The 17,284-nt window shown below is 41.3% G+C and overlaps 1 protein-coding gene across 6 annotated transcripts in view; it reads left to right on the forward strand.

Annotated features, from left to right (window-relative positions):
• The window catches only part of LOC100698572 (forkhead box protein J3), a 75,688-nt gene that overhangs the window by 35,069 nt on the left and 23,335 nt on the right, over positions 1-17,284 (forward strand). For all 6 annotated transcript variants that reach the window (XM_005478270.4, XM_005478269.4, XM_005478268.4 and 3 more), the window contains 4 exons: positions 1,016-1,099; positions 7,535-7,636; positions 10,418-10,576; positions 16,277-16,496. In XM_005478270.4, the coding sequence (XP_005478327.1) occupies positions 1,016-1,099; positions 7,535-7,636; positions 10,418-10,576; positions 16,277-16,496 (565 nt within the window). The remainder of the gene's footprint in view (positions 1-1,015; positions 1,100-7,534; positions 7,637-10,417; positions 10,577-16,276; positions 16,497-17,284) is intronic.

Genomic DNA, 17,284 nt, shown 5'->3' on the forward strand with positions numbered 1-17,284 from the left:
TACTGGAAGAATAACAGATAAGTTGATGGTTTGGATACCGTGGATGCGTCCATCTCACAGCACTTACTTTCTATTTAGTGACACTTACTGCAGGCCTTATTTTGTAGAAGTAATAAAGAAGAAGCAATGTCATGGATTAAGAAAACAAGTAGATTCAGAGAAATAAATCCTGGTTTATCTTGTAAGACATTGTGTTTTTCAAATCTAACGTAATCTTAAACAGTTTGGGGAGAGAATAGGTGTAAATAGTGGCGAGTGGATCATATTTAATCCATGAGTTTTTGAGACTTCTCTATCATCAGTGTGATCTTTTATTAAGACTAACCCCCTTAAATGTTTTGTTTGTAAGATTAACTGCGAGCAGGAAATTTCTGTTTCAAAAAATTACAATTTTCTTGAAAATATTTCATGGTTTAGACTTTACAGAGTGAATTATCAGAACAATATAAAGATTTAAAATTCATAATAAAATATCTTGGCCTGCAACAGCAGTTTATTAACCAGTCATATTTACCAATATTTAGAAATGATTTTATAGCCACATCTGTGAAATTGTAGGTATTTTTCAATATTTGGCTTATAGATGGAGGGGTTTGCTCTTTGATCAGTAATTCAGCATAATTAGGGCTATATTTGTTGCTACTTGTACTGACTACATAACTTATGATAGGATGTTTATGTGTAAATTAATCACTAATGTTAGTTACTCTGTAAGTAGGATTCTCAGCTATCCCATTCTCTTTTATACGCATGTAGAATATAGCATTAATATAATACTTTTGGCCACTAGTATATGATCAAAAGCATTGGTCCGCATCTCTTAATCCTTCAATTGAAGAGGTTTCACTTTCTTTGCCACTGGTGTATAAAATCAAGCACCTAGCCATGTAGTCTGCATTTAAAAGCCTTTGTGAATGAGGAGGGCTGCTCTTTTCTCACTGGAGAAAAGCACAACTAAAAAAAAGCTTCCATCAAATATTTTTCTAATGTTTGTTTTACTGATGTTAACATTCAGGGTTCCTACTGGGCCATAGACACCAATCCTAAAGAAGACACAGTACCCAGCAGGCCAAAGAAGAGACCACGCTCTGGAGAACGAGTAAGTACACTAGTATTTTTCTATAATCCTGTTTTATAAAAAGGCTGATGGGGTATTGTTGTCACTCCGCCGGACAGATGGGTGGGCGGTCGGCGTGCAGGTTTGTAAATGTAATACCTTGAGAATGAGGTGACAGAATTTGGAAATGGATGCTTTAGGTGCATCTGCTAAAAGTCTCAGTGACATCTAGATAAAGATCGGAAATAAAGTTTTCTGAAAATCTTGTGAAGACAATAAATCGATAAAGATTTTTCAAATCATACCATAGGTGCATCTACTAGGAGGCTGTTGTTTGAAAAGTTGTGCCAAATGACTTCTCTAAGGATTTATTTCATTCCATATTCTCAAACCTGTGACCCCTTTAAGGTGCTAATATCAAAGTTAGACATCATCAGAAAAACGGGATTTTGCTGATAATTCGAGCATTGTCGTAACATGTCTGAAAAGAGAATTATATGAGCAGAAAAACAAGGGATTTGAAGAAGCTTCCCAATACAAATGAGGTGCTACAGAAATGTGTGAACAGATTTGCAGTCTTTCTCCTGTTCCCATGCTATAATGATGCACGGACAGACTAGCAGTCCAATAATGTACCTTTAAACCTCCCCTGAAAGATGAGTGTAAGAGCCCTCAGCAGTACTAGTGGCTCTGTGAGAACTGACTTCTCTTTAGCTTGTTAGAAAGCTAACATTAGCTTATTTGCACAAAAAAAGCATGGGTGAAGCTGGTGTGTTGGCTGTCAGGTATCGTGTGGACCACGTGATAGGACTACATGAAGATTACCAAATGTCAAATACAGACATATTGTGCCAGACGATCAGGTTGTACTTGAGACATTTCTCTCAAAACCACATCTCACTCAAAGGCCAGTGGATCATCGCAGGCAGCAGGCTTCAACATCTGGTGACCGTAAATCACTGCACAGTACCTCAGAGACCAAAAAATGTGGATTATCTTGTCATCGCTTGCTTTACCTCCTCCTAAATGCAGCCCGAAGTATCTTTTTACCCTTCAAGTCAATTTTCTTCTTTCTGCTGCTCATAACTACAGTGATTGTGCGCTGTGCTCGAACGCCTCGTGTCTACTCACAGATGGAGGGCTGAAGCTGCTGAGTGGACACGGTGTAACACCTTGTCTACACAAGAGGCACAGCATGAGCAGCATATTCGATGCCGCAGCAATGTAGAAAAAAACACACATTTTCTGTGTAATTATTACATTTTAAAGCCACAAAAGTACCAAACTTTATCTGCTTTTTTTTTTTTTTTTTTTCCTGGGTGGGTTATTCTTGCTGTGCACTGCTCGATTGTTATTGACGAACTTATTACTGGACTCTAGCGCAGGAGAATGCCCGATCACCGGTGCGCGTGCCTTCTTTGTAACAGAACCAGAGCCTATGGTTGCAATTAAACAACTTTTTGATATTCATCCAGGTTAACCCCACAGGCTTTTGGGTTAGCAATTTTCAAGATGCCATAAAAGCAGCAGGAACAAGCTACCGGATAGATGTGAGAATACAGAAACGGGAATGAAAATTGGTTTTGGGAAATTGATTGACAGCAGCTGAGGCTATAAATATATGTAACCCTGCATCAACTCGGCAGAATGCGGCTGGTGTGCAGTCATTAACCTGGGGATGTGAATACAAAAGCAGTGCAGAGTGAGCTCCATCGTGTATTTCAGCTCTGGTTTCACCACTGTCTGCCATCATCTCTCTGTTTTTTTCCTGACTCTGACTACAGTATGGCGTGCATTTCGATGTCTGTTTTCTTAGCGGCTGATTAGCACACTCATAAACTAGTGTCGGCGGTTAATGGCCAAAATTTTAATACGGTTCAGATTCAGTATTCAGCACATTAAACAGATTGAATTCCTCTCTGATTATTACCTCAGCGGCTTAAATGAACTGTGCTCCCCTGGCAAAGGGATGCGTACTAAAACTGCTGCCGTATGACACAAAGACTTGTAGTCAGTCACAAATGAATACAAAATAAAACATTTAAATGGCTTCAGTTCAGTGATATGAGATCTGGTGACATGCAATATCATTGCTAGGCTCTGGATAACATGGCATTACTTCTCCCCGAAGCCAGAATGGGGCCACCAATTAGTGTAATCAGCTGGTGCAGTGGACCAAGCAGAAGATCTCCCAAAGTCTATTTCACAGGGGGGAGGTGTAACTCCAGTGTGCAGGTACATATTGTATTAAGCAGATGACCCTCTGAATGTTGCATTAAAGAAAACACGGCGTCTTTTCTCACGATCATCCGCCTCCCTTTCTCATCCAGCCAATCTCTGACTGTTGGCGCATCTTGATCATTATCTTTCGCTTCGTCCGTCTGCATTTCTGCTTTAGCCATCTTCCTCTCTGGGGAACTCTGGCAGGCGCAGCGCGACAAAGTGCACAATCACTGTAAGGTGTCGCTCATTGGAGAAAGAATCGAGGCAAAAGAGACGGAAAGGGTTGGGGAGGTACAAGAGAGGGGAAGAGCAGATAGGAAGCGTGAAAGGAAGGTTGCGGAAAGCAGGAAAAAGACATCAAGGTAGCGAGAAGAAACAGTCAAGTTTAAGGGAAGGAAAAAGAGGTAAGAGGAGTAAGTGGGAGAGGAGGGAAAGAGTTCTAGGCTTGTGTTCCAGTTAATTACCACAGAAAGCCCCGGGGCTGCCGTTAGACATATTTTCTTCACCAACGATTTTTTTTTTTATTACAAACATTAATTAATTCAGAGCCTTGTCATCTCGTCTTACATGGATGGGCCCTTCGACCCCTTTTCTTACGCCTCACTTGCACTGCTGGCAGACACACTGTGGGCTGTCACATGGGCTAAGGAGAAACAGGGAGGTTTTAAGTGCTAAGATTTATGGCGGCATTACCATCTGAAAAAAAAACAGAAAGAAAGGTGGGCTAAATACATCTTGTGTGTTAACTGGGATTTTGTTGCACCTCGGTTACACAGTCAAATATTTTAAGTTGGCAGGAAGGGCTAAACGTCAACCGCATAAATGCATTGTATAAATGTGTAGACAGGCAAGTGTACACGTAGTTTAGTACCTGTGTCTCCAGTGCCCTTAAGCATAATCACTCTCTTTCATTTCTGGTAGATGCTTCTCTGTTTGCCTGTCTGTCTGTCTGCCCGTCTGTCACCACTCAATTATCTCCCTGCCTATTCTTCTATTCTGCTCTTCCTCCACAAGCCTTCCTCCTGCCTCTCTTCACCTCTCTCTTGTCTTCTTTTTAAGTGCCTCCACCAGGGAACCGACAACCCGTTTCGCTGGGAGTTTATCATAAATTAAAGATTGCATTGTTACCAACCAATCCTCTTACTGTAAGCAGTTTGGGAAGGCAGGCAAGCTGTCTTGAACCCTGAAAGGAGTCAGACAAGGAGAAAAAAAACATCTTCCCCGGGTTTCTTTTTTTTGTTGTTGTTGTTTTTTTTCTCTCTCTCTCTCTCTTCTTTTTTTTTTCTTCTTCATTTGGCAGGCATCAATTTAGCCCCTCATCGATCTTTGAATAGTTCCTCACGTCCTCACACTCAGTTAACCCTACTTTAGCGCTTTGTGAGGACAGCAGCGGAAAATGAACTGCTGCTGAATGCATTATAGGTACGTGAATAATGCATGAGGATGGCTTGATTCATCTTATCAAGTGCAAGTGATGTGTCCACTTTCCAGGCTGTTTAAGTGTCCAGCAATTTAAATGAAGCTCGCCTCGACTAGTTCACACAGTGTGAGCCTGGGGCGTGATGGTGATTCAGGAGGCTCAGTGAAGAATCATGAACTTGCAGCACACTCAGATTTCTCATAACCTTTGTCACATTTCATTTCCGTCCTCGTTTTCAAACTCCTCTGGACATTTTCAATCAGCGGAGAGCATCCATGAATGATTTCTGCATAATAACTAGAAGGCGAGACTCTACTGTTTAAAAAAATATTAGTGTACCCCTTTATACTAACATTTAACCACAATAAACTCTATATGAAAATTTAAAAAAATGCTATTTACTGCTTAAATCTAGTGACGGCAACAGGAAACAGGGGAAAAAACACTATAACCTTTTAGCATGTTGTAATTTAAGTGGTCTGAATTGAAGTTAGCCAAGCACAAGTCCCATCATGCTATCACAGGTGAGTAACGTAAGATAAGGATTCACCACATTAGTGTCTCATCCAGCCAGAACAGTTACTGTGTTCACATTATGGTTGAAGTAGGTACTCTTACTTACATGTTTAACCACGATGTAAGTAAGAGTAATCTTTACTAAGGGAAAAACAGAGTTTGTCTTTACAGTTGTACAGTTCTAACAATCTTGAAATTCAGTATGTGGTATGACCTTTATTCTTCAACACAGTCTAAAGTGTCTTAGACAAGCTTTCTTGTAGTTTCTTTAAGTAGTCGCTAGGAATAGTTGAAGACTAGACAAGATCCCCAACACCACTGGCTGAAAGCAAACCTAAATCTTGACAGAACCTCCACAGGGCTTTACAGGTGACTCTTTTACCTGTTGTACCTGTCTGCTGACCTCCTCCTCTTTGGGTCCATCACCTGTTGTCATCAGTTTCCCTTCTTTTGCTGGCATCAGACTGGTGTTTTGCAACGTTTTTGCAACATCTCCCGTAACTCCTGAACCATTTGCTCAATTGAAAGGATTCCAGCATTTCCTAAAAGCAGCATTTTTCAGTGATATTAGAGTCATTACGGTAATCACAGGCACGACGTCGCAGCACCCCAGCGAAGACGAAGGTTGGTTGAGAAAGGAGAGAATATCAGTGAAAAAGCATAGAGTTGATGCTTTCAGATGAACTCGCCCGAGCTCCCATCGGTTTTAATGGGTTAAGGTGGCTTGTTGACAGCCATCCTTCCACTGAGACCATTTCTGATGAGGCTTTAGTGAACAGAAGATTGATCACCTGAAGGGAAGGATGCATCTCTCAGGCTCTTTGCCAGGTCTTTACTGGACTTTATTCCCATTTCTTATGCACATGGATTTCAGATACTTTTCATCAGCTTTATTTCCAGTTTCCTCAGTTTTGTAATTGCACCACATACCGTGCCAAGATTTCAGCTAATAGCTCTTTGGGAATCACCTTGTTGGTGAAAAAAATATTATTTTATGCCTGTCGACCTCTGTTAACGTTGGCAATTTTCATAGATCCCGCTAGACAACTGGAAACAAAGGATGCGCTTTAAAGGTATACACAAGACTGTTTTGTTCCATGAGTTAGACACATTTTTTGTGTTTAAGTGATTCATTGGTCTGTGAGTGAAAAAGCAGCCAATGGCCAAAGAAAAAACTTTGAAATACCTTCAGAAAGCACATATCTCCACCTTAAAAAGTTGCTTTCCTCCTGCAGTTTTCCATTCTCTGTTATAAGCCCCGTCCAAAAGATGAGCACAGGCTAGAGATAAGCCAGGGCTGACTTTTGGCTTCACAGGGAATTCAAACCCATTGCACCAACGCTGGACGTTTTTCTGTTGTTGTTTTTTTGCTCTTAAGACTACTTACCTTTTCTCGTCAGAAAATGCACGATTAGCCAAAGTCTCTTGTGGGTGCTAGATTTTCTAAAGCTTAATAAAGAGTATTTGCAGAAATTCCCTTCACTTACAATGCTGCAAGGTTGATGCAGCTTTCTTTTTTGCCCAGTGACACCAAAAACATGTTGCCCACCTTAAAATGACCCAGCCAGCCAACAAGGTTCACTGACATTGCTGCTTTTATTTTATATTCCTAGTCTTTTATTCTATAGCACAATTATAATATATTAGAATACGATGAATTAGGTGTATTCAAACTTTATGCAGGGAGATATCAGGCAATCAGTGATGTATTTGCTGCACAGTGGTTTTTATTTGTGTTGTAATAGTCGCCACATTAAAGCCTTAAGGAAACAGGAAAAGCAGGGTTTGCTACCTGACTGTTTTTATCCTGTTTCCTGTAAATGTGATCAATCTCCCCAGAGTGTACTAAATCACTGATTTGAATCAGTTTACTGGGCTTATTGTGAAAGTTATAGCCAAATCAATAAGAACAGCTGGAATCTGGCCACAGATGAGAGGGAATCACTGTAGAATAAATGCAGACACTTCAGAAAAGACATATGCATTACAGATTTTATAAAAAGACCTTGTGAAGTTTGTGAAGTGTACGCAGGTCAGTTTGTGCTCTTTCACTTTTAGTGCCTGAAGCCACTGTTTATCCTGCCTTTTTTCCTTCATTAGGAAGCATTATTAGTTCAGTCAGAAACGAGTATTCTAGGCAATTTCACAACAGACTTTTTGGCTTGTCATTGTAAGAAAACCCCCCAAAAATTATTAATAAAATAATAATGTTTAGTTGCATTCACGTGGGTCGTGTTACCAGGATACTGAACCCAAATCAGCAGTTATGAACATTTTCTATCCACAGATGTTTCTCACACAGTCTCCTGTTCCTGCAGGCATCAACCCCTTACAGCCTGGAGTCCGAGTCTCTGAGGATGGACTGCATCATGTCAGGAGGGGCGTCCCCCACTCTGGCCATCAATGCTGTGACCAACAAGGTAGGGCGCCAGCTGTTTCAATACAAAACAGCGCAGGCATACAAAGTTTATATGACCGGGCTCGTGGCTTCCATTCTCAGTTAGATACAGACAGAAGTTGGTTCGACATTTGGGGACTCCCCTTTTAGAAAGAGCTTTTCTTCCATTTTGGCAAATTCAGCAAATTCAAAAAGGGATCCAGAGCCAGCAGAGCCAACGTCATAACAAAGAAACAGCAAACAGTCAAAAAGAGAAGAAAAATCTTCGTGTCACTGTTCATTTTGACATGAGTTCATGAGGCTTGAGTTCTTTTGTTATAGCAATATCATCTACGACCTATTATCAAACATATCAGAATTGTTGTACAAGGTTACTGGATAACTGTGAGGTTGGAATTCATGCCGTGGTGGTGGAGGGGGCGTGGGTCAGAGGAGATTCATTAGCAGTAGGCTGGAATCTCTGGATTGGGATTCATTTAAATGCTGTTAGCTTCACTGACGATGACCTTATATGCTTCAGAAACGACAGATGTTCCATTCAGAGCTTTAAAACACTGTAGTAAAAATCTTCAGAATGATCATACTTAGTTGGCATTTATATGAATGAATATTGATTTCTTCTGTGCAATGATTAGTCATTTGTACTTGCTGGTGAGGAAAATGTGTCAAACTTTGTCACAACATATTTATAGTAAGACATAACTGCAGCAGAAGCAGCAGAAGAAGTGTCTGTTTTTCTTTTTCGCCTCTTCTTTAGAGGCTGGGACGCCTTCGGAACAAGTCTTCACTTCTAGCAGAAAGCCTTATGCAACACAAACACACACACGCATTTAAACGCTAAACGGCGTGCGATCGTCTATGTGAGGGTCAGAGATCAAGCAGAGACCTCTGACACCTTTCTGATCTGACGCACACACCCACACAAACACGGTAATTATGCGCAGTGGGTGATCCTTTTCGTCCTGTCCCCAACCAAAGAGAAAGTTTGTCCCGCAGCAGCTCGCATTACTCTGTTAGTTCTGGATGGGATGCGAAGGTCTGGACTTTGGAGCACGTTACAGTTTTCCATTCTGTACTTTTAACAGACCCTGACTCATACTTCCCAGAATTTGTCAATATGAGACACGAGGATGAGAATTTCAGCACTTTTTTTTTTCTTATCAGCGTTGTAGCCAAGTACTCATGCAGTTTTAATTATTATTATTATTATTATCTGGAATTCAGTCCTTTTTGCTGTGAGACACGGCAAACAACAGAGTGCAGTGGGTTAACTTGCCTACCTGAAAAAGTAGATGCCGCAGATCCTTCACATTTTCCACCATCATTCTTATAACAAAGCCGTTAATAACGTTATTAATCAACGCCGCAAAAGGTATTGCAGTTTTATTAGATAATCGCTAAGACAAAACAAGGACAGAGCTTCACAAACAGCCAACTTGGTGCAGATCATCAGGCGATTATTGTTTGGCGTGTTTGGCGTGCCACTCGTGCAGCAGGTGGAGAAACAAAAGGATTTTCATTTGATTTCTTTAAACGTGTCAGGTTGCACTCAATCCGCGCTACGCCAGGAAAGACCAAAACTTGACTCGTCTCAGACATCAGTATACATTTTGAAACAATGATTCAGAGCACGGAGACCTTGATGATAATGATGCCGATGCCGGCGTCAGTGACATCCGCCCACATCCGCACAGGTGGCGTCCTGCAGGCACAGCAGTGCGTCAGAGCTTCTTCTATAACACGTTTGCTCTCGCCGATGTTCTGTTTGCATTGGGCAAAGTCTGCACTACTGAAGGAAGGCGTTCCTATAATTTGATACTGGGAATTTAGGATAGCGGAGGTCGAGAGGGTGGAGGAGGATCAGTGATCATTGCACTGAGTTACTGTAATGTTTGCATAATGAAAAAACAAATCTTTTATGATCTGTCGTGATCAGTGTTTCGGTTCTTTTCTTCTGCGTAGATTTCAACCTAAAGCACCTCATTAAACCTAAAAAGAAATCCCTGTTCCTTTACTTCCACAGTCAGGAGAATTAAACTTTCACCCAGTGCCGATATTACCAAAACTATCCAAACAGAAACGGTTCAGGATTAACACTTAAACCCACGACTCAATAACACTTCTCTATCCTTTCTTTTTTTGCCACTACAAGATGTTCTGCAGTGTAGAGCACTGCCCCAGAGAGCCTTTAATGTTGTCTCACCCGAAGGCTGTATTTTCACATTTGTCTATACAATTAAATGTTGCCTGGAGGTAATGTTGGCGCTGCGCTTCACAAGTCCTGACAGTCAAATAAAACAAGAGAAACATGATTCAACGTAATCCTGAGGCATTGCTCTTGAACGCTTTGTGATCTGCTACGATAAGATATACAGCGTAGTTACTTCGAAGCGCAACTTGGTGTCTTTATCTAATCAGAATCAACAAGTTCAAGGGGGCAAAAACAAAAAGCAAAATCACAAGCTTAGGGTCGGTGAGTCTGTTTTTTTTTTCTTTTGTTTAACACAGCAAAAGGACGAATTTACATAGACCAGAACTAATATTTCCACATTTTCCTCATAACTTGTTCCATCAGTTAATGGTGCATGGGTAACTCCTTGAGTGGCGCGGCTCTCACGTCAGTCTGGATATGAATTGGCGCGTGAACAAAAATGAGGCAGTGTAACAAAATAGGCTACAAGGAATGATAAAGTCATGAATCACTGCCTTTGAAGGAGTTTATGTGGTGCGTTGGCTCAAATTGTTGGCCCCGTATAATGGCCTTTATTGTCATATTAACATCAACGCTGTGTTTTGTGTGTAGGTAGCGCTGTACAACCATGAGGCAGAAGGCAGCGAGAGTCCTGGGAGTCTGGGCGGCAGCCTTAGCAACAGCCTTTCAGAGCAAAGTTTGGCGTCCGTCAACCTCAACAACCGGAGCACCGCGGTCAGCAGTGGCAGCAGCGTGCACGGATACACACCAGTAAGACCTTTGCTTTTGGTTGTTGTTGTTGTTTCGGGTGATCGCGTCTAGGTTTTACGTTTCTCGTGACAATTTTCCACTCAGAATTCAAGGACACTGCCACAGTGTCTGGTTTTTCATTCACAGCTGACAAATTTTAAACAAGCAGCATTAAAACTATTTTTACGTGTTCTGTGTTTTTTTGTTTTTTTTCCCCTGGATTCACTCGAAATAATCTGGATGATTCAGACACCGGTCGAGACACCAGATCAGTACAGAAGGTGTCTGCTGCACCCTTAGCAGACTGAGGAGGTGGTAACCAGCTAACAACATGTACGCTGGATCTACAGTACACTGCTCACTCTCATTTTGTGTTTGATGCTCAGATTTTGCAGCCAAATATATTTTCGCTCATCTTTAGCAGAGCACATTCGCCGCGTGTAGAAGCAAAGAAATGACACTTTTTTTGGTTTTTAATTAGGCCTAATTAAATCACCTATTAAAAAATCAAGGGGAAATGGATTATCTCACTATTGTAGTGCTACTTTAACATGCATAGAAAGAATCAAATGGGCAACTCCAGTCATCGCTTCTTATATGGAGAATTTATTTGTGCTCAGACAAGTGAAGCTGACCCAATCCAAAGAGACTTTTATCATTCCTTCCTTCCAGAGGTATGGAAATGCAATTCAGAGTGCAGATTGATTGAAAACTCAGTTGCTTGTTGTTGAACATTGCATTCATATGCACTGATTATTTAGCTCGTGAATTGAATTTTGTTTTGCCACAGACTATCAATACTCTTTGCAGCCGCTCGCGCCCCTCAGGGCCGAACACCACAAAATAAATTTCAAACCTGTGGGAAATGCTTTGATAGAGGCTTGCTTCTGTCATGCAAAAATAAAACAAAACGGCAAGAAGCAAGTTTATCTTTGTTGGTTTTGCTGTTTTTAGATGAGTGACCATTCGTGTGAGGCAGATGCTGTGTGTGTGTGTGTGTGTGTGTGTGCGTGTGTGTCGTTTGAAGATTATTTAATACTGCTGAACTTAGGCTCTGAAAGCTCTTCACGTCAAACCTCTTTCGACTTCAGACATTTTTGTAAAGCGCCAACACGACAATCCTACATTCACACCCACTTAACGCTGTGATTGGCCAGCTGTGTGGAGGTGAGAAAGGAGCGAAGGACTATACTCTAGCTCTAGCTCTTTTTTCCCCTGGTGCTTATGTAACTGCAGTACTGAGCAAAGAGTCTTGAGCCACCCCTCATTTCTTTATGTTTTGATTTTAAAAAGCCAGTCTTTGTTGTAATTTTTTGAAGTGCTCTTGAGCAACAGCTCTCTAGGCTTTCAGATTGTTTTTGGACATTGGCTGCTTTTTCACTCATTTCCAGTCCAGTCTTTGTCCCTGACCATTTTCAGACAAATTTGGGGTTTTTTGGTTGTTGTTTTGTTTAATAAGCCACTTAACACTGAGAAGCTACCATACCCCACTAACTCTATTATTTCAGCAGGTCCCACACACTGTATACAAAGGACACAGTGATGCAATCCCATGTTGTCCAATGTTATGGCTCCTACAAACTTGGATAATGCAAAGTAGAGAAGGAACTCTGCACATAGCTGTATCGGGCCATATTTTATCCTGACTGTTTGAATTATTCCTTGTGTCTTAAAACAAGGTCCTATTTAACTGAGTAGTCTTAAATAGTCCGACTTACATGATAATGAGCTGCTTGTTTATTAAAGAGGGACTACATTAGGAAACCAATGGAATCTTTCTGTTCAATCCATTTTGTTCTCCAAATCCTTGTAGTAGTGTAGCTACAACAGCGTTTTCCCCACTGCGATCGCTAAAGTTCCTTTCGGTCAAATATAAATATGGGAACTAGACAGACCTGCATTGTGTTTGATGTATTTGTGATCGCTTTCGCGCCTGTGTCCCTCTAAACCAAATGTAATACAGTTTTAAAGGCCAGTCTCTGTTCAAAAACAAAATTACAGGAGGGCTGAAAAATCTCAACTCTTCATTATCTCTCCCTTGTAACAGCTGCTCACCTTTTTACCATCAATCACTTTTCCCTGCTCACCTCCCACCTGCATTAGCAAAGGTCAGTGCAATCTCATCTCGTTAACCTCTCATTTCTAGAGGCCATCCTTTGTTTTCTTCCTCCCTGCATCGGCTCCTCCACCTTTCGCCCTCCTCTTCCATCGTTTCAGACCTCATCTGCGGTCTAGTCCGGTGGGATCGGGTTTAGTTCTGACTCATTACCTGAAGCAGGTGATAGCCCCCTCCCCCCGCATCCCCTTGACTGACGGTGATTACTGGTGGCATTGCTGGCAGAGATCTCAGACACCGAGAGAGTTTATGGAAAGGCTGGCATTATTGGGGTGGAGGTAGATGTGTGGGAGATGTGTCGTCGTAAGTTGGCTTATATTGGCAGAGACACACTGATCACAGCAAATTGCTTGAGTTCTCCGGGTGGATGGTGAGGAAGATGACAGCTTGGATGAAATGAGGGTGGATGAAGACCGGCTGCATTCACAATATGCGGCAGATATTTGAAGCTCCGTATTTTGTTTTTGCTTTTATGTGAAAAGAAATGAGAGGCAGCAGCGATTCCATTTTAATTGTGTGAAATTGAATTTGGTATGATCATCACTCTGAATGGCTGAATTATTAAATGATTTCTGACAGTAATTTATATAAAAAAATAAGTGTCCAGGGCTCGGCTGAAGTTTTAATTTAATTCATTTAAATTAAATCGTATTATTATTGAATTTTGCTTTTCGGTCTGCCAATTGAAATTCAGGTGTGTTCGCTTAGGTTCAGCTTGTAGAGACAAAGAAGCCAAGAGGTTTGTTTCTAATGCATTTTGACTTAAAGGGAGAGGTGCTCTCCACTTGAGGCCTGTGCTAGGAAGCTGGATTTGGGATTATCCAGGTAACTTCAAGGTTAACCCTGGGTTTGCAGTATTACAAAGTCCGTTCACTTCTTACCTCTACTTACTTGTTATTGTAGCCATGGTAACCTATCCTGCAGACCCGATCCAGGTTGTCGATCAGCAGGTATGAGATCACTGCTTACCAACCAATCAGTTATCTGGGAAATAGAATCACCATTTGTGGAAAAGTCCTTGGATTTTTGTGCGTGCAGGGTCTGAAGTTTTTCATCTAGACTCTTGCTGTTTCCCCGATGAGCATTAGACTTTGATTCTTAGACACAACTTCATTCCCTGATTACTTTTTTAAAACAATGATTTTATTGTTCTATAGCCTATAATATATGATCCCAAAACAGGGCATCTATTCATACATGTGGACCTTAGAGTCTAAACCTACATTATAATTATGTTTTTATATTGAATCTTTAGGCTGTTGTCAGACCCTACATCTGAAAGAGTAACAACTAAATCTATCTCACATGTGTCTAATTCATCAGATTCTCCCGTATTTCAATGCTAGAGTGTTGATACTTTTATTTTGCTGACTATTGTACTGTGTTTTTCTGTTACACGCATTCACACCGCTGATTTCTCTACAGCAGGAGCGTTTCTTTCAGTTACTCTCACAGTTTTATCATTCTTTGTAAGATCAGCCGCTCGACTGCCAGTGGAGACGTCCATCTGTGTGACTGGCCGGATGCTGCCAGCGTCATCCCTTTAATGTGAACGTGCTCATAGCTGGATTAATCAATCATGAGTTAAGTTATGAAACTGATAACCACCTTTGTGTGATCATTTACCCTGACTGCTAATGTTAGGATAAGTGAATAAGTTGCTAATATAATCTGACCAGATGTGCCTGATTTAAGGGTTAAAAAGCAAAATAACGGCCTCACAATAGTATTCATCAACAGGCGACAGGATCTGAGCATGCTCACTTAAGAGTGGTCTCAGAAAACTATGAAGAATAAGTAATAAAAATATAACAGCAAAAGACAACACTGGTGCTGCAGGTAAGGAACGAAATCGGTGCTGCCTATGTAAATACACTGAGGTGTGGTTCAGCTTTAGTGCAGTCTCACTGCGGGATTTTCATTTTCTAACACAACAGCTAAACTTTTCAATACATTTAACCATTCAGTATATCACTTTTTGACCAGTTCAAAGTGAAATAGTTGTCTTCGTGTAATATTCTTGCTGATCAGGGCCCACAAATACACTGAGAAGTTTCTTTTCTGCAAACTGTAATTCTAACTTTTAAAAATCGACAGGGCAGCAGAGTAGGAGGATGCACGAAAGCGTTGCATTTCTGAATAACTAACCCCAATGCAGAGCTCCTTTCTGCTGTGTTTGATCAAAAGAATCTGTGAAAATGTGTTATTTACAGCTGGTTTTAAACTGGAACTACAAGATAACGTGCTCCAGACCAGGTTATGCGTTTCCCGCTAGTTGCTATGGTTACCTAACCAGGTAAAATGAGAGCGACTTTTTGAGTTCAAGCTCAAAAAGTGTAAAAGAGTGTCATAGCTACCGCGGTGTAACCCAAGTCTTTGAAGCCTTGATTGTTTTTGCTGTCGCCATCTTGGTCTTTTAATTATTTATATATTACTAACCACAGTGTGTCACTGATACCATTAATACAGGAGGAAAGTGTTTACAGAGGTCAAGTCAGAAAGCTGTTTCCTCACAGACTTCTATTGGACCCCTCATGGCATTTAAGAAGAACTCGGGTTTAAGGCACTCCAGGTTAACCCATTAATCTCACTTCAGATTATACAGATGTTAGAATTAACCTTCCAAAACTGGAGGTACAGGGCTTTGATGTGTGGAGGTGTGGAGTTGTAAAATAAATAATTTGTTTTTTTACATAGTGTATATATTGTGTCATTAGAAATATGTCTGTTGTTGCTATTGAATTTATATTAGTAACAAATCTGGATAAATACTAGCTGATAACTTATGGAGAAGGGGTGGGATTAAATAAATGTGCACTTCTTCCCACTTTTTTTGGGAACCTTTGTATTTTGTTTATATGATCAAAATAAATGGAACATTATATATCATATATAGGTTTAACACATACGTCATCTACATGATCCGTGCAGTCCCAAATCACCTTTTGTGCTTCTGTTTTGCATCCTGTCTTTAGATTGACTGACACAAGTTATATTATATCACATTAGGAGCAAATATCTGAATTGTGAATCCTCTCTCTGGATACAAATTGCTGTTGTTTCGTAGCCGCGCGCTGCTGCTGCAGGTGCTGGAGGAAGATGGTGATGAAATGCAATCCACTTAGGAGTAATCCAATAATTTTAAGCAGTTTCATATGCGGGGAGATTTCACAACTGAATGGCAGTTCCTTGACAATTAAAACAACATTTTAATTGAGGCTTGGTGTAATTCAGGGAGGCACAGAAATTCTTGAAGTCACTAATATGCTCTCTAATCCTTCTGGACATGCTCTGTGTATGACAAGCAGCAGTCAATAAAAGAATTAGGTGCCATTAGGTGGTGTTTTTTGTGTATTTTATAAACAGTAGAGCCAAGAGTTGGTTATGAATGATCCAAAAAACTGTTACAATTTTTGATGAACCAGTCAAGCACATAAAACATATGCACTTAAACCTTAAATGCCTCATCACCTTGACGAACTAAATCTTTTCAATCGCGGTGTGAATCGAGCCTTTGTCAGGCATTTTTCTGAAACCGCTACGTTCTCTGATCTTCCCTGTGCCTTTAACAGTCGGTCTGTCTCTTCTTTCTATCCGCCTTGAAGGTGAGCAGCCACTCGGAACCTTCGCCCCAGTCCTTGAGCCTCCAGCAGCCCGCCCAACCTCCGCCGCCGCCTCCTCCTCCTCCTCCCCCGCAGCCCCAGTACGGTTTACCTGTCCCCGAGTCACGGGACAAGCAGCTCTGCTTCTCAGACTTCGAGGACCTCAGCTCTTCGTTCCGCAGCCTTTACAAGTGCGTCTTCGAGCAGTCCTTCTCGCAGCAAGGTGGGTGGTTTTGTGTGCGGATTAGTGTGCCTGCTCATGCGTACCTGTTCGACACCTATAATAACACGTGTGTTCACGGGGAAATAAAGTAAACTTCTGTGTGAGGCTTCGTGCGCATAATTAACTGACAAGAATAAGCCTCCCCCCCCCCCACCACCACCTTTATAAATTCAAACAGTTTAACACTGGTTTCATAGCCGGCATTCCAGTATTAACCTCCACCACACACGACTCCTACTCTGTTGTGTTTTAATAAACAAACAATCTGTTGTTCCGCATATCTGCGTTTTACGGCTCGCTCAGTCAAATGAGTAAAGGCAATTAAGAGTAAGAATTCAACAGAAGGGGGGAAAAAAACTCTCAAACACATCTGTAGTCGAGCAGAGCAAAGGGTTCTGCAGCTTTGATAGCAGCTAATTAGATTGGTTCTAAAGTTTGCGAAGCATCTCGCTAATTGCTTCCTGACGCTTTCAGGTCACTAGGCCTCCTCCCTCTTGGACACCCCACCATCGCACCAACCTCCTCTCACCTTCTCTCTTCTCCCTCTCCCGCTTTCTCTCTCTCACTTTTTACTCCTGATACACATCAACAAATCTTCTGTAACCAAGGAGATTGATACGCTCTGTTGACCTCCGCAACTGCCGCCTGGATTCACCCTCTGACAAGGTCCCCTTCAATTTGTGGTCAGGGTTGTACGCAGAGTACAGATAAGACAATGAGAATATATGGTGGGGAAGAAAACGGCACTGCGCAGAGATCTAAAAGGAAAATGAGGAAGAAAATGGATT

The sequence above is a fragment of the Oreochromis niloticus genome, linkage group LG20 (assembly GCF_001858045.2).
Source record: "Oreochromis niloticus isolate F11D_XX linkage group LG20, O_niloticus_UMD_NMBU, whole genome shotgun sequence".
Classification (NCBI taxonomy): Eukaryota; Metazoa; Chordata; class Actinopteri; order Cichliformes; family Cichlidae; genus Oreochromis; species Oreochromis niloticus.